Source organism: Mercurialis annua, linkage group LG3, assembly GCF_937616625.2.
Source record: "Mercurialis annua linkage group LG3, ddMerAnnu1.2, whole genome shotgun sequence".
In the NCBI taxonomy this organism is placed as follows: domain Eukaryota; kingdom Viridiplantae; phylum Streptophyta; class Magnoliopsida; order Malpighiales; family Euphorbiaceae; genus Mercurialis; species Mercurialis annua.
Genome location: NC_065572.1, coordinates 59,091,155 through 59,115,801, shown reverse-complemented (window position 1 = coordinate 59,115,801; position 24,647 = coordinate 59,091,155). Strand labels below are relative to the sequence as shown.

At 33.2% G+C, this 24,647-nt stretch overlaps 4 protein-coding genes across 4 annotated transcripts; 3 read left to right on the top strand and 1 right to left on the bottom strand.

The window, feature by feature from the left end:
- Positions 1-1,859: 1,859 nt before the first annotated feature.
- On the top strand, positions 1,860-5,795 carry LOC126672753 (uncharacterized). The gene has a single exon (XM_050366706.1). It carries the CDS (start codon positions 1,860-1,862, stop codon positions 5,793-5,795), a length of 3,936 nt encoding a protein of 1,311 aa, XP_050222663.1.
- Positions 5,796-6,995: 1,200 nt separating this feature from the next.
- Positions 6,996-10,763, bottom strand: LOC126675083 (uncharacterized). The gene is made up of 11 exons (XM_050369660.2): positions 10,665-10,763; positions 10,538-10,587; positions 10,380-10,450; positions 10,228-10,277; positions 8,984-9,057; positions 8,837-8,899; positions 8,343-8,430; positions 7,868-7,933; positions 7,714-7,793; positions 7,541-7,612; positions 6,996-7,440 (listed from the first exon to the last, which is right to left on the bottom strand). The coding sequence occupies exons 2-11, from the start codon at positions 10,567-10,569 to the stop codon at positions 7,359-7,361; spliced, it is 678 nt and encodes a 225-aa protein (XP_050225617.1). The 5' UTR covers positions 10,570-10,587; positions 10,665-10,763; the 3' UTR covers positions 6,996-7,358.
- Positions 10,764-12,319: 1,556 nt separating this feature from the next.
- On the top strand, positions 12,320-13,449 carry LOC126672751 (L10-interacting MYB domain-containing protein-like). Its single transcript, XM_050366705.1, has 2 exons — positions 12,320-12,643; positions 12,736-13,449. Exons 1-2 carry the CDS (start codon positions 12,320-12,322, stop codon positions 13,447-13,449), a joined length of 1,038 nt encoding a protein of 345 aa, XP_050222662.1.
- A 228-nt stretch (positions 13,450-13,677) lies between these two features.
- Positions 13,678-15,092, top strand: LOC126672750 (uncharacterized). The gene is made up of 3 exons (XM_050366704.1): positions 13,678-14,190; positions 14,315-14,471; positions 14,623-15,092. The coding sequence occupies exons 1-3, from the start codon at positions 13,678-13,680 to the stop codon at positions 15,090-15,092; spliced, it is 1,140 nt and encodes a 379-aa protein (XP_050222661.1).
- Positions 15,093-24,647: the final 9,555 nt, after the last annotated feature.

Genomic DNA, 24,647 nt, shown 5'->3' with positions numbered 1-24,647 from the left:
TTTTTCCTACGGATTTCCATGGTTCTCAGACTGCCATCAACCTTTTCCAGGACGTTAGGAAGCTTCCCCTCAACCAGAAGCATCATCTTGACTGCAATACGGTTTTCTACTTCGAGAATTTCCCAAGATCGTGGAGACAGTATGATTTGGAAAAAGTTTTTGCACGGTATGGGGTTATTGGCAACGTATCATTAGCATCCAAACTTACGAAAAGGAATTGGTGTTTTGGTTTTCTGAGACTTGCAGTTGCAAAGGAGGTGTCGTGGGTCCTTTCTCAGCTGAATATGATTGCAATTGGTAGATTTAATTTGCGTGCTTACATCTCGAAATACCCTCGTATACAGCTTGTTCAGAAAAGGATAGCGGAACCTGTTATGAAGCAGCAGCCGAAATTGATTACCAATCCATCCTTCAGGGATAACAGGTCGTTGCTAAGGTTGTCTCAAATAACAACAGTATGAAGTCTGTAGCAGCAGATTCAATTGTTCATGGTGAAGTAGCAGGGCTATCTGATGACGGGATCAAGATTGCAAGTGGTTCGTTAGCTCAAGTGGTTCCTGCAGATATAAATCTTACAGTGTGTAAGGATTCGGTTGTTGCAGCAAATGAGGAATGGATTGATCGTTCAATTGTGGCAAGGGTGAATGATATTCGGTTAATTTTGAAGGCAAAAAATTTCTTATGTGACAAAAACATAGAGTACAGTAAGATCTCTTTAATGGGGAGCAATCTCATCTTGATTACTTTCTTCTCAAAGGACGATGCTAAACAATTTATGGAGGATCTATCCTTAACCTTGCTTGATTTTTTTCAATCTTTTTCATGGGCGAAAGATTTCAAACAATCCTTTTGCCGTTTGGTTTGGGTTACAGTTTCAGGTTTACCATTGCCGCTTTGGTCACCTGAAATTTTCATGGATGTTGGTAATTCCTTAGGCGAGGCGATTAAGGTTCACCCCCTTGTTCATCTCAGAGATCGTTTTGATTCGGGTTTGATGCTTTTTTCGTGTACCTGCAAATTCATCAACCATTCGGTGGAGGTGTTGTTTAGAGGCGAAAAACATTCAGTTTTTGTAGTTGAGTCAGAAAGACCGGCGGTCTTCGAAGAACTGGGCATGGATGATAGTATGTCTTCGGACAGTGAATATGAGTTTAGTAGCAGTAAAGAGGAGAACAGTCATTCAGCCCCATCTAAAACCGTTAATAGCCAACATTCCTCAAAGAGTATCAACAAATATCTGCAAAATCGAATCCCGTCCAAGACTCATTCACTACCAGCAGATTTAGATGACACGGTGGTGCCAAGCTCTCTTCCAGAGCTGCACTCTTTTCATGCAGAACCGACTTCAGGGGCTTCTCTTTCTGTGTTTGATCTAGATAGACTGCGTTTTCTTGGAGAGGATGTTATCAGTGCAACTTCAATTTCGGGCACAATCTGTAACAATTCCACGGAGTTGGAGAGCAGTATTAAGAGGAAGAATCAGCCATTGAAGAATTTAGACAGATTGGGGGAGCTGCACTCTTTCTCTAACAGTCAGCACGAAACCGAGAAGGAGCTGTCGGATGTTGATATCGTTAATATGAACCGGATTGCTGGGGAAAATTTACAGAATATAATTTCAGAACTAGCAAATGAAGCTATGGAATCTTGGAGACTTGGTTTTCAGATTGGTATATTCAATAAGGAGCACAGTTAAACAAATTTCAACGAACTTGGCGGCAGATGCTTTAATTCAGCAGAGATAAGTCTTTTTTCCTTTCGAGGTTTTTTTATGATTTATGTCGGAGCCAATTATTTTCGTTTCATGGAACTGTAGAGGTGGACTTTTGAATTTACGGAAACAAAAATTCATTAAGTCGATGGTCACTTTTAATAAGCTGTTGTTCATTGGTTTGGTTGAGTCTAAGAAAGATAAAGTTGATGACTTTTTAATTAGAAACCTATGGCCTAACCTTGATTTTGATTATGCTTGGGTGCCCTCTGTGGGTGCATCGGGTGGCTTGATATTGATTTGGAATTCTGCTATTCTTAATTCAGTGTCTATTTCAAAAGGTTCTAGGTGGATTTGTATGGACTTTTTCTATCAAAACTCTTCTTATCGCCATATTCTTATTTATGCTAGCAATGTTGCTTCAGAGAGAGTGCTTTTTTGGCAGGAACTTCGGCTATTATTGGATGTTCCCATGATCATTTTTCTTAGCGGAGACTTCAATGAGATTCTGCGCCCGGAGGAAAGATTGAATTGTGTGGGATACTCGCCTTCGATGTTAGCTCTCAATGATTTCATTAATTCAGCAGAAATGATTGACCTTCCAATTCACGGGAGGCGATTCACATGGAAAAACTCAGCTTCGCGATCAAGAATTGATAGATGTTTAGTCTCGGCACAGGCTGGCTTATGTTGGCCGAATCTCTCCCTATCTGCCTTACCTCAGGGGCAATCTGATCATGTGCCAATTTGTTTTTGGTCGGCCAGTAGCTTTGATTGGGGGCCACGTCCTTTTCGCTCGGTTGATGCTTGGTGGGAGCATGAGAATTTCAGTACTTTCGTCTCGGATTCTTGGAGCTCTATATGTTCCACTCCTGATAATCTAACCCAGAGATTGAAGAAGTTGCGGTTACTTATTAAGGAATGGAACAACAATGTTTTTGGCGATCAAAACAAAATCATCAAGGATCTTAACTGTACAATTTTAGCAAAGGAGTTGGAGGCTGAAAATAGACAGTTAAATGAGGGAGAGGTTAATGATTTAATAGCTAATAAAAATGCGCTATGGGTGGCAGAAAAAAGAATGGAGTCTTTATGGATTCAAAAGTCTCGCCTCAATTGGAGTTTATCTGGTGACAAAAATTCTAAGTTTTTCCATAGCATTGCCTCTCAACATCACAGGAACAATTATATTTCTGCTATTCTAGTAGAAGATGTCATTTACTCAGAGCCAACTGCGATGAGATTTCACATTAGGGATTTTTTTAATTCCCTATACAGTTGTAAAGAGAGGGTGCCGTATGATATTTCAGATTTGGGTTTTAGAAAGTTAACCACGGTGCAGGCCGATTGTTTGATTCAGAAGTTTGATGAAAATGAGGTCTTCTTTGCTATTTCCTCTTTGAATGAGAGAAAAGCGCCGGGTCCAGATGGTTTTAACTTCTTTTTCTATCGTCGTGCTTGGTCTATCATGAAAGCAGAAATTCTTGATATGTTTTCGACTTTTCATAGCTCGAGCTCTTTGCCGAAAGGAATTAATACTTCTTTCATGGTTTTAATTCCCAAAGTAATTGGCTCATCTAATATCAAGGACTTCCGCCCTATTAGCCTGGTAAACGGTTTATACAAGCTTTTATCAAAGACTTTGTCCTTACGGTTAGCTCCCCTCCTATCTTCGCTTGTTTCGGAAAGTCAGCACGCTTTCCTTAAGGGTAGGAGCATTCTCGAATGTTCTATGATTGCTAATGAATTAATTCATTTAGCAAATAGACGGAAGGAGAAACTGCTTGTTCTAAAGCTTGATTTCCAGAAGGCTTTCGACACAATTGACTGGATGTATCTTTTAACGGTTATGCGTTGTATGGGTTTCCCGCAGCTATGGATTGATTGGATGTTTTACTGCCTTTCTTCGTCCACCACGTCAATTTTGGTTAATGGTAGTCCTGTGGAGCCTATCACTCTTCAGCGGGGGGTGCGTCAAGGTGATCCTATCTCTCCTTATCTTTTTGTCTTGGCTGTCCAAGGGCTGAAATGTCTTCTCGACAAGGCTAGTAATTTGGGGTTTACCTGTGGTTACTCTTATTCGGATAATTTTGATCCAGTGTCTCTTTTGCAATTTGCGGATGATACTCTCATTTTTATTCCGTATGATGTAGTTCATTTGCAAAATTTGACCTGGATTCTTCGTTGTTTTGAGGTTGTGTCTGGTCTAAAGATTAATTTTCATAAAAGCTCTATTATGGGAATTAATACCAGTGTTGATGAGTTAGCTACAGCAGCAAGTGTGGTGGGTTGTAAAATTGAGTCTCTGCCGATTAAGTATCTCGGTTTGCCTCTTGTGAGACGTCAATTAGCCTCTGGTTTTTGGGATCATGTTGTGGATAGATTTAAATCGAAATTGGCTTTATGGAAGGGGTCTCTGCTCTCTCCTGCAGGAAGGCTAGTTCTTATTAAATCTGTCCTTTTCAGTGTGCCTGTTTATTTTATGTCAGTTTTCAGTATGCCAAGTGGGGTTCAGAGGAAATTGGAGTCTTATATGAAGCGCTTTCTCTGGAAAGGTGATGTCGCATCTAGAACCCTTTGCAAAGTTTCTTGGAAGAGTATTTGCCAAGATTATGAGATGGGCGGTTTGGGCATTTCTAGCCTTAGAGTTAGAAATCAGAGTTTGTTATTCAAGTGGGTATGGAAGTTGCGTTTTTGTTGCAAGAATTCTCTTTGGTTTACTGTAGTAGCTAGTGGTTCTAATATCTCGGATTGGGATTCTTTACTTCTTGGGGATAATAAGAAAATGTCTAGTATCTGGAAAGGTATTAAGAAGAAGTGCTGTGGTGATGAATTTGTGTGGAAAGTTTTTGTTGGTAATATTCGATATAAGATTGGTGATGGTGCTCTAGTGAGCGTTTGGCATGATAATTGGTTGGAAGATGGGAGGTTGATTGAGTTATTTCCTGAACTCTTCAATCTATCTAATCAAAAACACGCTTATTTATCAGATATTAGGAGCTTCGGTTGGAAGTGGAGAAGGAGACTAAGAGGATCAGAATTGTTGCTTTTAAGGAGGTTTCAGATTTTATTTAATGGGTTGCACTTTGTTGATAATAGGGTTGATGTCATTAAATGGAATGCCTCTTCGTCGGGTTTTTCAGCAGCTTCGTTTTGCAAATTTGTGGCTACGGCAGCTGCTAACCATGTTCGCAATAGTGGAGTTGATAATAATGTGCACGTCGCAGCTGCTGGGGGTTTGTCTCAATCCAACCGAACTGCTGAGCTGATTCATGCTTTGAACCGTTACGATGCTGCAGAGGATAGGCTGTTTGCTACTGAGGTTATGCAAAATCCGGCTGCTGTTGTTGATTTTCAGGTTACCGCTGCTGCTGCTTCTCAGAATCACGTTGTTGCTGCTGTTCTTCCGAATCCCACTGCTGCTGCTGTTCTCCAGGTTACCACTTCTGCTGCTGATTTTCACAGAAGTGTTGCTGCTGCTGTTTCTCAGAATCCCGCTGCTGCTGCTGTTGTTTCGAATCCCACTGCTGCTGCTGTTCTCCAGGATCCTGCTGCTATTAATGATCATGGAAGTCGGGCATCTACTGCTGATAATCAAGGGAAGAACAATAGTGCAGTCCAGGTGAATTCTTCCTCTTTTACGCAGATTTGGAATTCGCAAGCTCCCCCTCGTGTTAAATTTTTCATTTGGGTGGCTTTGCATAATCGAGTACCTACTTTGGACTTTTTAGCACGTCGTCTTATAATTCCTACGGACAACACGATGTGCTCTCTTTGCAATGTGTTGGAGTCTCAGGATCATTTATTTATTCATTGTGTTTTTGCAAGGAATGTGTGGTGTGGAGTGCTTCAGAAGTTGGATATTGCTTGGGTTTTACCGTTTTCTTTTGAGGAATTCATGTTTCAGTGGCAGGCCATTGTTCCGAGGGGTCCGTACTGGAAGCTATGGGAAGTTTTATGGTGTTTGGTTGTTTGGGAGTTATGGAAATGTAGAAATAGCAGAGTTTTCAGTAATGAGCTTTCGGATAAAGAGACTGTCATCTTTAGTTGCTTTACGAGGTCTGCTTTTATTTATAAGTGTTGAAATAGGAGTTTCAATTATTCTGGTTTGGATTTCTTTAGAAGTCCATTCTGTATTCTGTATCTGAACGGTTGATTTTGACTCGTTTCTTTTAGCCTAAGCCTTTAGTGTGTCGCCTTGTGCGTACCACTTCTTGTGCGAAAGATTTTAGTTTCGAGTTGCCACTTCTTGTGGCTTTTATAAAATTTTATATTCATCAAAAAAAAATTCTTGTCTAATTTGAAGTTACAAATCTAATCAAACTCATTTGTGTGAATGGAGAACAAAACACGAACCAAACCAAATACTTCCTTCTAAATAAGTGTCTCGAACAAAACTCTAACTTATGAAGGCATTGTGGGTTTAATTTTTCTCACAAAACTCTACTTTCTAATGGTAAAAAAAATGAGCCCAAATTAAAAGAAAAAAAATACTTTTATTAAATTAAAAAATATTGTTATGTTTTTATTGATTATTGTTATGGGAATAATGTCATCTTAAAATTATTTGCTATTGTTAATTGTTTTTTTCTTTTGTTTTCATTATTAAAAAAACAAAAAAAAACACATGCAGCTTATACACTTTTGCTTTACTGCAAAATAGAAAAAGAGGAAAGTGATGAAAGTACACATGTTTGTTGTGGGTCGATAATAGAAGTCTTTGCTTGAGAAATCACAATATAATATTGTTCAAATTCCCTTTTCCACTAATTTAATTAATAATTATAATACCCAAATGAACAAAGTGTATTAATGGACTCTTTTTCAGTTACATTGTAATGCGGTTAGGCAGATAAAGTCGTTGGATAAAGAGACAGCACTCTTTAAAAAAATAAAAAGTGTCTTCAAAATCACCTTAATCATCTAACATCACTAACTTAATCAGTTAAAATTGCACTGAATTAAATTAAAACTTAAAACTACTTGTCAAACCAAACCAAATTTACAAAAACTAAATTTTGTTTTAGTCAAGCAAAACCGAACCAATCAGATCAATTAAGTTTTTTCAGCTCGGTTTGAACTAAAATTGAACTGTTGTATTGTATATACAAAATCAAACCAAACTAAAAAAACCAAATGTTTTTATATTGTCAAACCAAATAAAACTAAATTTATCAATTCAATTATATAATTTATTTCGGTTTTTGCATGCTCTATCTGTTTATAATAAGATACATAATCAATCACATTACTAAAACATACATTTAGAGAAAAAAGGAAAAAATCCAATATAACCAGCGCCAATTTCTCCAATCAATTATCAAGTTCAAGTCTTCCAATATATGAAGAGAAGTAATCACAATCCGCTTACAACGGTTATAGTTCCGTAACAAAAATAAGGCACAGCAAGTTTCAGTATTTCAACGACATAATCTGGCACCGTCGTTTCTAATCACAAACCAAGCATTTGATTAAAGACGATTCATGGACATGGCTTTAGTTAATTACAACACAATACTACCTCATGTACAACAGTACAAAAGCTAATCCTACTACTGTAAGCGCCATGAGTATGGCACTGCAGGAGCATAACTACAAGTAGACACAGAGGATGCAACATTGTGCTAATAATCTGCTGCTATAGCACTCATATGTCCATGTTATCGAAAATTTCCCCATCTTCGTCGGAACTTAAGTTGTCGAGAAGAAATCCATCAGCCACCATATTACTGCCGGAGGAAGTAACAGTTAAACCAAACGTCTTTAAAACTCAATTGATTTTGATGCAGTCAAAAAACAAGAGGAAATAAACTTTTAAGTATAGCCCACCTTAGACAACAACACCGGAAACTTACGACACGCTTTAGTTTTCTGTTGTAGAAAAAGAAATTAAAAGACCAGCTGTGAAAAAAAACACATCAAAGTTAGACCTCTTTCCTTTATCTATTTATTTATTAATTTAATAAAGTTTTTCTACGACCCCAACCTATATGAATACTTACATTGCTCCTTTCTCTAAAAAAGGGTCAGCATCAGAATCTGGAACATAGCTATATATTTCACATTCAGCTAGCTTCACAACCTGCATTAAAGAGAATCATAACACTGCCTCATGTACAACTACAAGCAGCTTTCATGTTTTTGAAATTTGCTCACCTCATCCAGAGCCTTATATATTGTTTCGAGTAAGGAACTACTACTCTCATTTTCATTGATCCATTCCTATGAATAATTAGAGAAAAAGCAAGCCAAAAGATAACAATGTTAGATGCGGAAAAGCCATTCTTTTATCCTAACAAAAAATCTCACCAAATGACACTGCAGCATCCCCTCACAAACAGATAAAACAATAGCAAAGCAAAATCTACCTACAAGTTACAATTTAAACCTTGTCAAACTAGGTTTCACCCTCCAATCACTAATTCCCCATAAATAGCCGTGATAGCTACATGTCCAAGTTTGGACTAGCCCAATCCAGGAAATGTGAATGCAATTAACCAATTATATATTCCAATTTGCATGTTGCAGAAAAAAACATCAATTTAAATTTTTTGTGGAGGAGAGCAGAGTGTCAGTTCTGATAGACATGCATTGCTTTATTGACGAGGACCAAAAGACAAATAACTAATACCTTTGATGCTTCAAACATATAGGTGTCAAAAATCTGCTTAAACGTGTCCCAACTTTCCTCTGTGAAGAACTGGTGGGCATTCATGGCACTGAAAACCGCAAAGATGCATGGCAATATCATAATATACAGGTAACAACAACAGAAAGAGCTTTACATCAGGTCCCCACATAATAGTGAAATAAATAGGATCCAAACCAACCAGACACAACGTTCTCAAAGAGTTAGCACAAATACAAGCCAGCCATATGGAATACTGAGATTAAATTTGGGAAATGGAGAGACTTGAACTCTCAGCTCCTCCTAGAGCAACAGTTCTGTGAACCGTCTGTCAAACCTTTTGACAACACTCCCATTATATTGCAGTTAAAGGAGAATTATATAGTGGGATGCCATGTCGCCAAAGAAGCTGCCAATGACATTACCCATAATCCTCCTTTTACAATAAAGAAACAAAAATATGCACTTCAGTTACAGCAAAGAGCATAAAGTTATACCTGAAATCATAGTCTGGATACATGTGGTACAGAGTTAGAACAAGATAAATCAATGTTTTTCGGCTGGAAAAAGAATAACGGAAAACAGTCAAAGACGTATCACAAACAGCTCCCATTTCATTGATCCACCCCAGTAACCATCATTACCTGGATCTGCTCATCAAGTATTCAGCTGGTGAGGATGAGTCTGCGTCAGAAGACTTCCCAAGATAATCAAGAATCTGAAAAGAGAATGACTGTCAAAGAATGTGGGTACAAAAGACCACAAAGTATCCACCTGCATTCTCCAAACACACACCCCAACAGAAAACACACCGGGGTGGGGAATTCCAATTGAAAAAGGCTCCTCAATCTAAGAGTATTGGGAAGGATTAAAATCAATCACAACACTCACCAACCAAACACATTTAGTGCGTATTTAATTAGCCATAAGAACTAAATCGCAAAGGAAAATGGGTGGTAAACATCATCTTTCTGGTTTTAAATAAAGGTTGTTACGTTACATAAAGGTCGTTATTTAAAAGATTTTATACCTTCCTTACCATTTCTACATTAATCTTAACGTTATTATATTTTGCACAGATAACAGTCATTACAGCCGTTATTGAAGCCGTTACCTTTAAATAACGGTGATACAAAGGAAAAAAAAAATTGTTACTAATACTTTAATTTTTCATATTTCGTATTCTAAATGAACTATATTCTAGTTATATTTTATTGTCTTCTATTTTTTTTATGAGCATATTTCATTTTAATATGATACGATAATACTTATTTTATTAGACTATCAAAAAAAGAATTTAGCATATAAATATACATATAATATTCCTTTTTCTTATATATTTCTATAATTAAATCATATTAGTCCTTAAAAAATCGTTAATTCCACATCATAATTATTAAAGGTGAAACGGCCTTCGAGGCAACCTGGCCAGCGCCCGGGGGGCCCCTCGTAACGCTGGTTAATATACTTTACAAACTTTTAGAAAGAAAATTGTGGCCGTTATGCCAATTAAATTCATGATCACATCCTAACAATTTTATTGCATTTTTACATAGACTAAGGTTGTTCAAATATAAAGAAATTTCAGATGCCTTCTATTTCTAAACCGGATACAAAATGGAATCATATTCTTAAGTTTTCACTCCGCAAAAAGCCCCCACGAGACCACTACCCTTAAATCAACAAACCAAAAGAAATCCGTACATAGACATTTTTACAACCCTCCAACCTCGAATCCACCATCCATTAACATGATTGGGCATAGCACCATTCTACAGACTATGCACACGTGGTAACGAAAACATAATCACTCCCTAATATAAAGATAAAAATCAACAAAACAAGCAAAAATCACATGAAATCACATTTAAATTAATTAATTAATTACCTCATGTTCCAAACTAAACGAAAGCTTTTTGTCCGTTCCGGTGTGTTTACCTTCACAAAAATCACACCACAGTTTAGAAAACACAAAATTTCTTCAAAACAATCATAATAACATTAATATTCTCAAAATCATAAATTAAAACTTGGACTTACAAGAGTAAGCTTCGAGACATCCCTTAATAGTGCGTTCTCCCAAATTCAAATAACTTAAGAAATCATCAATTCTAAAATCAAACAACAACAAAATTAGTAAATACAACAAAATAAATACGGTTAAACACAAACAATATATAAATTCAAAATATAATTACCGTTCCAGCGGTGTATATTCTAAGAACTTCATAATTCCTATGAGTAAAGCCTGAAAGGAGAAGATACGTAAATTCGTAAAATTACGAAATTGAAGCAATTTACAACAAAATTGGCAAAACAGCGAACCTATGAGACGATTTGGGTTTCGAATATTTATAAAAAATGAAAACTTTTAGAGATTTAGAGGATTTTTTTTTTTCAAGCAAAAGGGATCTACGATGAATTCTGAATTCGAATATTCGAGTTTGGTGAGAGTATTGGTATGAAATAAATTGAATTTGAAATTATCTTCTTTTCTTTTTTTTGTCTATTTTGTGGATAGGATTTGGGCTATAGCAGGCTAAAACGAAGTCGTTTTCTTTAGACGGGCTGTATTTTATGGACTGAAAAGATTTGAGTATTTGTTAAATTTGCTAAGAATATTGAGCAAATTCTGTTTTTTCTTCAACATTTACTTTTATACCATCCCTTTTAAATCTTTATATTTCGTACCAGTTTTATTTTTTTTATATTACTTTTAAAAAAAAAATTAACTTTTATATTAAATTCCATTTTCCTATATTTTTTTATCATTTTTAATTTTTTTTCAAAAGCTAAAACTTCCATTGATAAAATGAAAATTACATAAAAGAATAGTTTCTCAACAAATTGAAAGAATTAATCTAAAATAATGATGAGAGCTATTTAATACGGTCATCGAATAGGGCTTTTTCAACCATCAAAGGTTACTCAAATACATAAATATTGAAACTACGTGGGCGTTTGGTTCAGCTGTTTTGAAGAGCTTTTCGCTTTTGCTTTTCAAAAAGCTCTATTTTAGGTGTTTGGTGAGATATTTGAATCAGCTGTTGGCAGCTGTTTCCATCTCAAACAGCTCCGTTTCCAACAGCTCCAATTTGAAGCTTTTTCTCAAAAGTTCTTTTTTTATTTGTTTATTGACAAAACTAACCCTAACTTTATTTCTTATATAAGAGAAGACCTAATTCTATTTGAGGTCTATTCAGTTTTCTCTAACGTCTATTTTCTAAAATATACGTCAATCAAAATTACTCATAACTGTTGAGAAAATCAAGATATACAAGAATTACTGATTTTGTGCTACTCCACAAGGTATGTTTATCGTTCTTTTATTTGTTTAAATTTTTGTTTGGAAGTACTTTTATATCTGGGTTATCATGTTGGGTAAAATTCAATTGATAAAATATACTTATTTGTTTTCGTTGTTATTATGCAGCTACTGGTTTAAATTTTTAACACAAACCAAATTTTCATAATTGGTACAAGATGATGCATGTATGCTATTGATTATGTAGTTTTAAATTTATCTGTTGCGATTTGTTGTTATTATGTAGTTACTGCTTAATTTTTTGCGTTGTTAATTATGATTTTCCTAAGTGCTGTGATTTGGGTTAAGGTGGGTCATTGTTAAAAAAGATAATCATGTACTGCACTAGCTGAATAATGCACAACGTTTTACCCAAATTTCAAATTATAACTATATATTATGATCTATATTAGTAATATATGTACCCAATAATTTTGTTTGTTTATATGTTATCTTGTCAATTTGCATGGCCCGACATCTAAATTATGCATGTATTTATAGTCATTTTTATTTCTCCTTTGCATCAGATTGTTATTTTTTTATTGGAACAATTCAATTCCTAAGGTATAAATAAATAATTTATCGCAAGTATATTTGCTTTGTGTGATTCTTTGTTCCATTATATTTGTTATATTATTAATAAGAAGTATATTTAATTTTGATTATAGATATAAATATGTCTCGCAAGTGTAAGACTAGCGGAAGAGTCAATTGGACAAATGAGCAATTTACTTCATTTGTTGACATATGTGTTAAAGGTACTAATATTGGTCAGAGAAGTGGAGGTGGGTGGGGTGATAGAGGGTGGATTTGGGTAGAAAATGAGATGAAACTTGTTGGCTTAGTATTTATTAGAGAACAACTAAAACATAAATGGGATTGGATGAAAGAACAATGGAAAATTTGGAAAGAATTGAAAGGAAAATCAACTGGATTAGGATGGAATCCTTTTACCGGCACAGTCATGGCATCTAATGAATGGTGGGATGAAAAAATTCAAGTAAGTGTTCTTTTTATAAATATAAGTAACTTTTGTTTTAACAATAAAAATAGATTAAGTAATTGATCAATAATTTATTTTTCATGTTTTAGGAAAATCCAAGTTTTGCAAAATTTCGTGAAAAGAGAATCGGTAAAGAGCTTTATGAGAAATACGAAATTATATTTTTGAGTACCGTGGCTACCGGAGATTATGCATATGCTCCATCTTCTGAAATTTTACCTAGTGATATTGAAGAACTGTCACATGATGATGTGCTTTCTACTCAACAGAGTGGTTATCTAGAAAATAATTTTAATGAACATCTAAATGAGATGAGTGGTGGAGGATTAGGCAAGGAACAATCGTTTACTGAGCTCCTTTTTGGAACAACAAACTTAGAAAATTTTGGAAGTAATACTAGTCAAGGAAGTGGTAAAAAGCAAAAGAGAACAGATTCTCCAGCTGATGGGCGAATGAATAAGAAAGGGGGTAAAGAAAAAAAATTATCGGGTACTGAGCAAGTGACCAATATTGTTAGAGAATTGAATGAAGGTATGCAGGAAAGTATGAAAAATAAGACTACTGCATTATGTAGAGTTTTAGGGGATCGCCCAGGTTGTTCCATTGAAGAGGTTATGAAAGATGTTCTTTCTTTACCACAAATGCAAGAGGCAAGTGATATTCATTTTTTTAGTACTTTATTGTTGGATCAAAAATCAAAAAGAGAGATGTACTGTACTTTGAAAGATACTGGGACAAAGTGGAAATGGCTTGAATATCATCACACATTGTGGGTGAAGGGCATGTGGAAACCGAACAACTAGAAGTTTCTCTTTTAATCTTTTTAATATTTAGAATAATTTAAAATTTTGGTCGTCTAACCCTTAGCATTATTTTGGATGTTTGTTAAAAAGTTTAAGGATTTGGATATTCTATTTTATTTAAATGAAAACTTTGTTATATGTGATATGCATTATTATATTACAAATATATCTATTATTAGCAACTACAGTTGTCTCTGATTAATATTACTTACTATTTTTTTTATAGATATGAATGACGTTCAAAAAATTATTTTTGAAGATGACAATGATGATGATCAAATTTGGGAAAGAACAATCTATGCTGTTGGAATTGTATCAGAATCATATTTCAGGTACAATTATAAAGAACCATGCATGGATTCATTTCAAACAGGGATGATGTGGTTACTAGAGATTATGAGGGGAAATGATAAAAGATGTCTTAACATGTTTAGGATGGATAAAGATATATTTATTAACCTTTGTCAAGATCTTGAAAAATATTATGGTTTAGCTGCTTCACCAAGAATGTCAACTTTAGAGAAAGTTGGTATATTTTTGTTTATTCTTTCCCTGGGAGCTTCAAATCGACAAGCTCAAGAACGTTTTCAACGATCAGATGAGACAATTAGCAGAGTCTTTCGTGAAGTATTAAAGTCAATGATGCGATTTTCTATTGACGTGATCAAGCCAAAGGATCTTACGTTTTCTACGATTCCTTTAGAAATACAAGATGATGAAAGATACATGCCTCACTTTAAGGTATTTATTTATAAAAGTTAAGTTTGATATATATATATATATATATATATATATATATATATATATATATATAAGTCTATTTATTTATAGAATTACTAATACATATATTAACTTTGTAAAATAGGATTGCATTGGAGCAATTGATGGAACTCATGTATCAGCATGTGTGGAAGAACATGAAATTATTCGATATATTGGTAGAAAAGGAGTTCCTACACAAAATATTATGGCTGCTTGTAGTTTTGACATGCAATTTACTTTTGTGTTGGCTGGATGGGAAGGTACTGCGCATGATGGACGAATTTTTCAATGTGCTATCCATAAAAAAACGTTAAATTTTCCTAAACCACCTCCGGGTATATTTTATAATTTTCTTAACAGCTATTATTATGATGCTAAAATTAATTTTAATATATTTTATGGTATTTATAGGAAAATACTATTTAGTTGATGCTGGATATTCACAAATAGAAGGATTTCTCGCACCTTATAAAGGAACTAGATATCATCTACCTGAATTTCAACGTAGCGGTCGACCAAAAGGATTAAAAGAAACTTTCAATAGGTGGCACTCGTCTCTTAGGAGTTGCATTGAAAGAACTTTTGGAGTTTGGAAAGCAAGATGGAAAATTTTACGATTGATGTCTTCTTATCCATTTCATGTACAAAGAGACATTGTTATTACATCAATGGCGTTACATAATTATATTCGAAGAAAAGCTCTAGATGATCCGGCATTTTCACATCTGGATAAAAATCCCAATTTCATGCCTCCTGATATATTTAATAATTTGAATGACGACCGATCAAGTGAAAATTGTGAAGAAGGCGAAGCTGCACAGATGAAAATAATAAAAGATCAAATTGCTCATAGTTTAATGAGAGCAAGAAGAGATTTGTAGGATGTTCATTTTTTTTAATATTTAGAAAAACGAATATTTATTGAAATATTTTATTTATTTATTTATTGATTTTTTTTAATTATATTATATGTTAGTTAATTATTTTTTTTGAAGTTTGCATGAATTCTAATTAATATGCTTATATATAAATGATGTCTATATTAGTCATTTTACTAAGAAACAGCAGCAGCTCAATAAAATTTACCAAACACCAATATGAATCAGCTACCAGCTAACAGCTAACAGCTACCAGCTAACAGCTGCATCAAACAGCTGAACCGCTTGAATTTTCAAACTTCAAACTTTTCAAATCACATCTTCAATAGGTAGATCTGTTGAAGATTCATGTTTTCCGATCTTCATCTTCAAAAAAATTCTAATAAAATAAATTTTTATCTCACAACACCTTCCATTATCAAGAACATTCAATAAAAACTATAATAACTCTTAATAAAATTCTAGATCTATAAAGATTTATAGATCTAAAAACACATAAGTATAAAGAAAAAGTCGTAGAGATAGTAATAATTTGGGCGGAGAGAAGCTGATTTTCCGATTAAGATTGGAAATCACCTTCTCTCACCCTCAACAAGAACAAAATGAGAGAGTTTTTTTAGAAAGAAGGGAGAACTTTTTTTAGAGAGAGAGATGTGTATATAGATGTTGAGTCATGCACTTTTTTTTCACCATTATATTCCTACACTTAATATTTATCACATTTTTTTATTTAATTTTTTTTATTTTGACTTTTTTTTAATGTTAATGTTTTTTGTCAGTTTTAATATCAACATGAAATTAACACGAAATCAACATATGTAATAAATTAACTAATTTACAATTTTTCAATCTTTTTTTGCACTAATTTTTATTTTTTAACATTTTTTCAATTTGATTTCAATTTTTTAATTTTATTAATATAATGTGTTCTTTTTCGTTAATGTTAAAATCAAGTAAATATCACCATAATATCAACATAAGATCAACATTGTAACATTACAATAATTTAACATCATTACTGTCTTCTTCACCGATGATAAAATCAATAAAATATCAACCGAAAATCAACACAATATAAATACTGTAACATTACAATAATTCAACATCATTATGTCTTCTCCTTGATATCATTATCTAATCTCAATTTAATTTAATTTAATTTTTTTAGTTGATTTCACAGATAATATTATCTTATTTTTCAATATTAAAATATAAAAAAATCAGTTGATATCTGTCACGACCCATTTTCATGAATCGTGACCGGCGCTAGGGTATGGGTATGATTGTACCAAAACCCGTAGCTAGCCTTGCGGATAACCAACTTATATCATTTAAAACAATGTACCTGCAGAAAACCACATGCTCGGGGGTAACCGAGACTTCAGCCTAGTTTAGCAGTACATAAAGCAACATATATTCAAAGTATGCTTATCTCGAATTATAACTCCAACAGTATGGCAATATAAATATAAATACCATAAACACTGTAATCATGCTAAAAGCGATAAAGTAATAGTTGGACCATTCCAACAATCAATAGTCTAAAACATAAATGTAAGACTAAGACATAAATAATCTAACACTACTACTGCGGTCTAAAAGTTTAAAATAGTTCGACTCTTTTATTTTAAAATAAAATAAAGAACCTCCGAGAATGAAGAAACGGAGATCGACCAATGCTCAAATCATAAACCTGGAAAATTTGGGAAAACAACAGGGTCAGATTTACTAAGTAGAGTTTATATAACCATTTACATTTATTAAGTTGAAAAACCTTTAAAACGTTTAATAAAACATTTGTTCATTATGGATTATCAATGAAACCCTAAACCATAATTTTAAATCCATTGTCGTGTCGGTGAGACGTATCTCAATAACCGATCCCCGACTACCACTTAATAAATAGTGAGCCCAGGAGACGTATCTTCCACCGATGCCCTCACTAAGGTGAGACGTATCTCAAACCTACCTCAATACCATAATAATCATAACCGGTGCGCACGCAGTCCCGATGATGCCCATCGAGTAGCATGTTCCAAATTTAACCCACAATGTCGAAAACAGTTCAAAAGCTGCTTATACATATATATTTATAAAATATAACATTAACTTAATAAAGAGGTAAATAGAGATATAAACTCACTACTTGTTGTTCCACGTGATCATGGCAAGCAACCTAACTATGGTTCGCCCCTGAAGTACGAATAATCGACGGGTCTAGACAAGATATAAAATAATACTCCCTCCGTCCCGTTTAAGAAGTCCCATATTCTATTTTGGGATGTCCCATTTATAAAGTCCCATTACTATTTTTAGAGTACTTTTCCATTGAATACCCTATTTTACCCTTATTTTAGTCATCTTAAAAGAGTTCTATGGAAAATTCCACTATCATTAATAGGGGCAAAACATGAAAAAACATGAAAAGACAAGAATAATTAATGTTTTCTTAATCTGTGCGTAAAGTCAAATGGGACTTCTAAAGTGGGACGGAGGGAGTAATTAAAACAGACTCTAACTCTAGAGAGTACTAGACATCACGTAGGACTAGCACAAACAACAAGTCAGGTAAAAGTAAAGCTAATCAGAGTAAATACAAAACTCAAACAATTATAAAATCAACAACGAGTCAAGCCTATTGAGTTCCCGCTTTAAAATATAATCCGGAAGGGTAAAATCAAATAAAAATAAATAGAAATACTATATCCAATTTAATAATTCCAACGTAGTGAGTCAACTGAGTCAACACGTAGCTCAGTTTCTTCTCACATGTTGAGCGACCAATGTCTAACCCGACACAACCATTTTATCAAAAATATAATCCATAGATTATAATATCAAAAATAATAATTTTGATAAAATAATAATTCATAATTAAAACGGAACTCAATAGCTTTAACCTCAAGTAACCAATATATAAAATAAATTACTTAACCCAAATAATTTAAAAAATAATTTAAAAGCTTAATTTATAATTTTAACCCAAGTAATTATACGTATATAGGTTAGAATATAATTATCGTTTTTTGATTAAAATAATTTATATTATAATCGAAACTAACATTATTTATATTTATAAAATAATAGTAACAATTACTAATTAAAAATCAAAATGATAATCGAAAGTCCGGATTCAAAATTGATAATTAATCATAACTCTTGTTTAAGAAAAACAAACCAAAAGAAATTAAATTTAAATGGCCCATCATTAAGCCCATAAATCAACTAACCATAGAATTTATGCACAAGACCAAACACATATTTTAAAAAAAAAAGTAATCATTGCCGCATATATATATATATATATGTTATGTAATTTTCTGCTTCATCACTTAAGTCATCGTTTAAACTTAAGAAATAATAACAAACTATAGTGCATTCTTGAATCTCTTTAACTGTGTATGCTTAATATTATATTTTTTTATCAAGATTTTTAATCTCATCTCCATTTAATAATCTTTGAATATAATGAACTAAAATGCAATTGTCTTGCCCTGATGAAATTTTAGAGCACCATTGCTCTACTGTGTATCTAATCTGGATATTTCCAGAGTGCAACAACAATTAGTCTACGTTCAATCATAACCTCATACGACACTAAAAATTCACTTATACACATTTCAAACTCATAATGAAGGCCACAAGCATGCATCGGCAGCAACATCAAACCAAAGCAAAACAGAAAACATAAACCCAAAAAAAAACAATTAAACTACGGCGCTTAGTACGGAGAGAATAACATACCAAAAAAACGAATTTCAAGCGTTGAATCGAAGAGGATTGAGTTAACTACGGCGGCAAACAAACAGAACTCGATTCGGTGCTAGAACGAATGAGAACGGATCAAAATACGGAACGTTGCGCTAAAAAACTAAAACAAAAATTAGACGAACTAACTTACCGATTTGCAGCAGAAAAAGAGAGGATTTGGACGTAAGATTTCAGTATTTTGCTAGAGTTTAGAGACGGCTAGGGTTTGCTAATTATGACGGTAAAATTTAGGATTTTAAAATAGTATTAAATATTTAAGGAAAAGAAATCTATGCAGCACGCAGTAACTTATGCGTGCTGCTGTTTCTATTTAATCAAGAACATGTCTCTAATTACATTTGTATGGGTTTCCCAAGCCCATGCAAGAAAGAAGGAAATAAAATAGTAAAACTCTTTTATTAAAAATATAGTCTAGACATGTAACATTTTATTCTTAGGTTTTATTGATTTGCGGAATACCTTTTAGTGTTTTTAAAAAAAAAAGTGACAATTGGTAATAATTTACTTATTGAATTCTTAACGTTATTGACAAATATATATATATATATATATATATATATACCATAATTTAAGTTTTATTTGTGTCATTTTAGTCCAGAATATCATTATTTTCAAAATAGATATATGTGTAAGTCTAAATATATTATTTATCTAATTACATTGCATGGGCTTCCGAAAGACCCAATGCAAGAAAGAAGAAAATATATATATATATATATATATAATAAAAATAAATTACCTAAATTTCAACGGAATGCAAAAATGAAAATAAAATTTAAGAATAAAAAAAATACGGGATATTACATTCTCCCCACCTTAAATAAAATTCGTTCTCGAATTTGACACAACACAACTCACGTAAAGCATATTATAAAACTATTTGTTGTCCGAATAAAAATGAACATAGCCAACGTAAAAATACATAAACATGACACCCAAAGTAACCAGGGAAAGCAATTTAACAATTCCGCATAACGGACTCCGACTCCTAAGTATACTCCTCAACCGAGTGACCAACCCAAACTGAAACCATAGGGATGTTCCTCGAATGATAACTCAAACCACCATTCATGTAAATCAACAATCTCAAATGGTCACAAAAAGTAACGATACTAACTTCCACCTAACATAAAACGATAATATCCTTTTTAGGTGAAATCAAACTAAAGGAAACAAAATCTCCTATATAAAACCCGATTGAAATTCTTATGATAAATCAAGAACGAAACCTCAAATCTCTCTCAAAAGATACCTCCAAACAGAAACTTAACTCGGAGATAAATCAACACAAACGTGAACAATAAATATATTACAACTGAGAATCACAATTACTCTTTACAAGGATGACTTCCAAAACTAGATAAAGTCTTAACGATTACCAACTCCATGTTATCAAATACCAAGATCAAGCCCGAAGCTCAAATTGTAGTTCTTACAATATCAACTTTATTGTTTCAACTATGAACATAGAAAAATACAAACTGATATAATCTTGCGTTCCAAAACATTTACTCCCTTGTCCACTTATAACAATCTCGACACCAAAATAATCGGAAAAAAACTAAATAATATTTCGGCCAAAAACAAAACTACAAGAATTCTGGTCCAACATTTAACACCAAAATTCGATAATATCATTAACTCTGCGGATCGTAAAACACAAAAACTCACATCATCATTCAAAAGAACACGTGAACCTATCTCATGATAACAGAATCTCCAGATTAGTAACAAACCATCTCAAGCATAATTATTCCTCCAATCATTCAAAAATAAACAGTCTGTAATAACCTAAGGTAACTAACTATCAACTTAATTCTAACTAAGTTTCACAGACTTAACTTTATTTTACACACAAAAGGTTCAATATCCGAACAAAACGATATCCAAACTTTCAACAATTAAACCCTCAATCAACAGTATCGACCAACCAACTTTGTTATCGAAATTCACCAAACACGATCATCGATTTTCGGACCAGCTAGCTCATATATCCTAAACCATAATTATTCAATCAAATGACTATAACCTCGTATACAACGAGAGATCACTACGATCAATTCACCTCGACCGGATTGTTAGTTATACTCAAACATTTTATATTCAAAAAATTTGACTTCTCTTTAAAAGACTATACGTCTTACACCTCCTTTTTATATTCAATAATCAAAATGCTTTACCGTCAAAAAACCATCAGTTTTGTAAACCCTTGAAAATTTTCAAAATTTTCGCTTTTTGAATTCACATATTTTTCTTACTCTAAAATAAGTTTGCAATTTTTTTTTGAAACAGTTCAACTGACAAAATTTATGTTATCTTTAAACCAAACTTTCTAAATCATTTATCCTTTTCTCGTAAATAACCAACCATGGAAAATCCTCCGTATTCAAAGTACACACTGATGTCCAGTTAAGCCGCTTTTAAATTTTACTCCCAAACAAAAACACGATTTGAAGAACTCGTTCAACCGTGAAATTAATTATTCCTTTTGAATCAAATTTGATAAAAATCCTTTCTTCCCATCAGGACATAAAATTTAGCAATGCAAATTTCTTTATTTACAAAAATACCTTTATATCAATAAATCAAAATGTTTGAACAAAAATCAAATTAATATAACAAATTTTATTTTAAAATCACAGTGTAATTACATATGTTGAGCATAACCAAATCTTTTAATCCATAAAATTTAAATTCAATATCGGAAACTTCCACGAAAGCTTTCTAATCTACATATAACTATATATACCGCACTTAGCACAACTAAAATCTCGAACGCAAACTCAAAATATTCCTCCAACTCCATACTTACAATCTACCAAATCATATGATACCACCATAACAATTTAAAACGATATCTCCACTAAAACTCATAAGTATAAAGTAATATTAAATAAAACTCCAAATAAACTGAAACTTAAAGAAGACAACACATCACATACATTTCTACAAAATTTACCACCAGTTCTCGAATCACACCGAATAAACTTAATGAAAACACCGGCGCATTAAATACACTGATCTATCATTTCGGGTCAGGATTTCTAATATTCTTTTTAGGGTAATCCGAAATCACCAACAGTTCCAAGGAAAAATACTTCCCTCAACATTTTTGGTATCGAAACCCAAAGATTTCGACCCATAAACAAAACACCAAATCCATCGAAACAAAAAAATAAAAACAAGGGAAACCAAGGTCTAAACAAAGATCTTACTCATAAATTAAGACCATACAACAAGGTAAGCCATCCATGACCACGTGAAATAATTCATCTCACGTGTTACTCCACACGAAAAGACAAAACAAAAACAATCAAAATAGTTCAACCAAACATGTGAGTTATACAACGCAAATTATTACCAAAGACTACGAATTCTACAAATCATGACCCATCCAAACATGACATTTAGCAAAATCAACTCAACCTATTGAAAATACCAAAATCAAGACATGCTACAACAAGTTTTGAATTTTCGTATCAAAATCAACTTGTAATTATATCATCTTTTAAGAGTACGCTTCAAAATTTATTTGAAATATAACTAACAAATAAATTTCGAGTTCGTGTCGAGTCCCGCAGTTTAAAAATTATTTTCCGGAAACCTCTTTATAAAAATAATGTCTAAATTTCATAAACGCCTCAAATTATAAACCACTGAGTTAGCCGAGTAATTACTACTTCCAAGCTCAACTTCTAATTTGGGTGACCCAAGTCAAGCCCGTAATAACCATTTGTAAAACGTATACAACATATTTTTAAATCCAAAAAAAACGCAATTTAAAACAAAACCTCGATCTTTTCAACTAGAGAACTCGACAATACCAAAGTAACAACATCAAGTCATCACCCAAGTGAGACATCTGGAAAAAAATTTAATTGACCTATTCAAAACACATACTTCGAAATAAAAATAGCAACCAAGCAATTAAGACCAACAACACCAAAGTGTCGACAAACCACCAAACAATAAAATTTCAAAAGTATTTTAAATCTTTAAAATGGTATCACCTTATAAAATAATTTTATTTAAAAAAAAAACTCTTTTGGAATCACCAGTCAAAGTAAATTTGAAGTACGAGAAGAATTATTTTAGTGGCAACGTAATGAAAATCACCTTTTAGGTTATCATGCTCAGACTACTCATCTGACTCTTATGTCCAAAACACCAGTTAGACTAAAATAATTTTTATTAAAAAATTTCTAAACCAATATGAGGTCAGCAACGTAAAGTCACAAAACGTGATAAATGATTTTACTATCAAAATCATTTATACCAAAAACAAAGCCAAAACATAACGAAATGTTTTTTTTTGTGTTCTCGGCCAAAGCCAAAACTATTCACCAAATAACCCAACGTTATAAAACCATTAAAGGCATAAAATCAAAGTTTATTACCCAATGAAATGCCATATCAACATGATAAGACAAATAACGTCATAGCCAAGTATGATTTTGGGCAAATTACCAATCATAAGATTTTCAGAGAAATCAAAAGCAATTAAAAGGATCATTTAAGTGAAATAACAGTTATCACAAAAAATCTTAGCATAAGATCAAATATGACACGATTGACTCGACACCATCCTATAGGTGTAGGCAGAAAGTTTGAAAATAAAAGATGACGTTTCAAAAGACAAGACACAAATCCTAATTCCGCAGTAGTTCCTAAGACACAACGACCACTTATCATGCCAAAACAATAAATACATAACATGCAAAAGGCCTTGGTTTGAAACCAAAGCTCTGATACCAAGTTTGTCACGACCCATTTTCATGAATCGTGACCGGCGCTAGGGTATGGGTATGGTTGTACCAAAACCCGTAGCTAGCCTTGCGGATAACCAACTTATATCATTTAAAACAATGTACCTGCAGAAAACCACATGCTCGGGGGCAACCGAGACTTCAGCCTAGTTTAGCAGTACATAAAGCAACATATATTCAAAGTATGCTTATCTCGAATTATAACTCCAACAGTATGGCAATATAAATATAAATACCATAAACACTGTAATCATGCTAAAAGCGATAAAGTAATAGTTGGACCATTCCAACAATCAATAGTCTAAAACATAAATGTAAGACTAAGACATAAATAATCTAACACTACTACTGCGGTCTAAAAGTTTAAAATAGTTCGACTCTTTTATTTTAAAATAAAATAAAGAACCTCCGAAAATGAAGAAACGGAGATAAACCAATGCTCAAATCATAAACCTGGAAAATTTGGGAAAACAACGGGGTCAGATTTACTAAGTAGAGTTTATATAACCATTTACATTTATTAAGTTGAAAAACCTTTAAAACGTTTAATAAAACATTTGTTCATTATGGATTATCAATGAAACCCTAAACCATAATTTTAAATCCATTGTCGTGTCGGTGAGACGTATCTCAATAACCGATCCCCGACTACCACTTAATAAATAGTGAGCCCAGGAGACGTATCTTCCACCGGTGCCCTCACTAAGGTGAGACGTATCTCAAACCTACCTCAATACCATAATAATCATAACCGGTGCGCACGCAGTCCCGATGATGCCCATCGAGTAGCATGTTCCAAATTTAACCCACAATGTCGAAAACAGTTCAAAAACTGCTTATACATATATATTTATAAAATATAACATTAACTTAATAAAGAGGTAAATAGAGATATAAACTCACTACTTGTTGTTCCACGTGATCCTGGCAAGCAACCTAACTATGGTTCGCCCCTGAAGTACGAATAATCGACGGGTCTAGACAAGATATAAAATAATAATTAAAACAGACTCTAACTCTA

Excerpts from the sequence above, each read along its gene's own strand:
- LOC126675083 (XM_050369660.2), bottom strand. The coding sequence starts at position 10,569 with ATGAAGTTCTTAGAATATACACCGCTGGAACG. Across the intron at positions 10,278-10,379 it reads ATGTCTCGAAGCTTACTCTT|GTAAACACACCGGAACGGAC; the intron begins GTAAGTCCAAGT and ends ATTTTTGTGAAG. Across the intron at positions 8,900-8,983 it reads TACTTGATGAGCAGATCCAG|CCGAAAAACATTGATTTATC; the intron begins GTAATGATGGTT and ends TTCTTTTTCCAG.
- LOC126672751 (XM_050366705.1), top strand. The coding sequence starts at position 12,320 with ATGTCTCGCAAGTGTAAGACTAGCGGAAGAGTCAATTGGACAAATGAG. Across the intron at positions 12,644-12,735 it reads GGTGGGATGAAAAAATTCAA|GAAAATCCAAGTTTTGCAAA; the intron begins GTAAGTGTTCTT and ends TTCATGTTTTAG.
- LOC126672750 (XM_050366704.1), top strand. The coding sequence starts at position 13,678 with ATGAATGACGTTCAAAAAATTATTTTTGAAGATGACAATGATGATGAT. Across the intron at positions 14,191-14,314 it reads GATACATGCCTCACTTTAAG|GATTGCATTGGAGCAATTGA; the intron begins GTATTTATTTAT and ends TTTGTAAAATAG. Across the intron at positions 14,472-14,622 it reads TGTGTTGGCTGGATGGGAAG|GAAAATACTATTTAGTTGAT; the intron begins GTACTGCGCATG and ends TGGTATTTATAG.
- LOC126672753 (XM_050366706.1), top strand. The coding sequence starts at position 1,860 with ATGGTCACTTTTAATAAGCTGTTGTTCATTGGTTTGGTTGAGTCTAAG.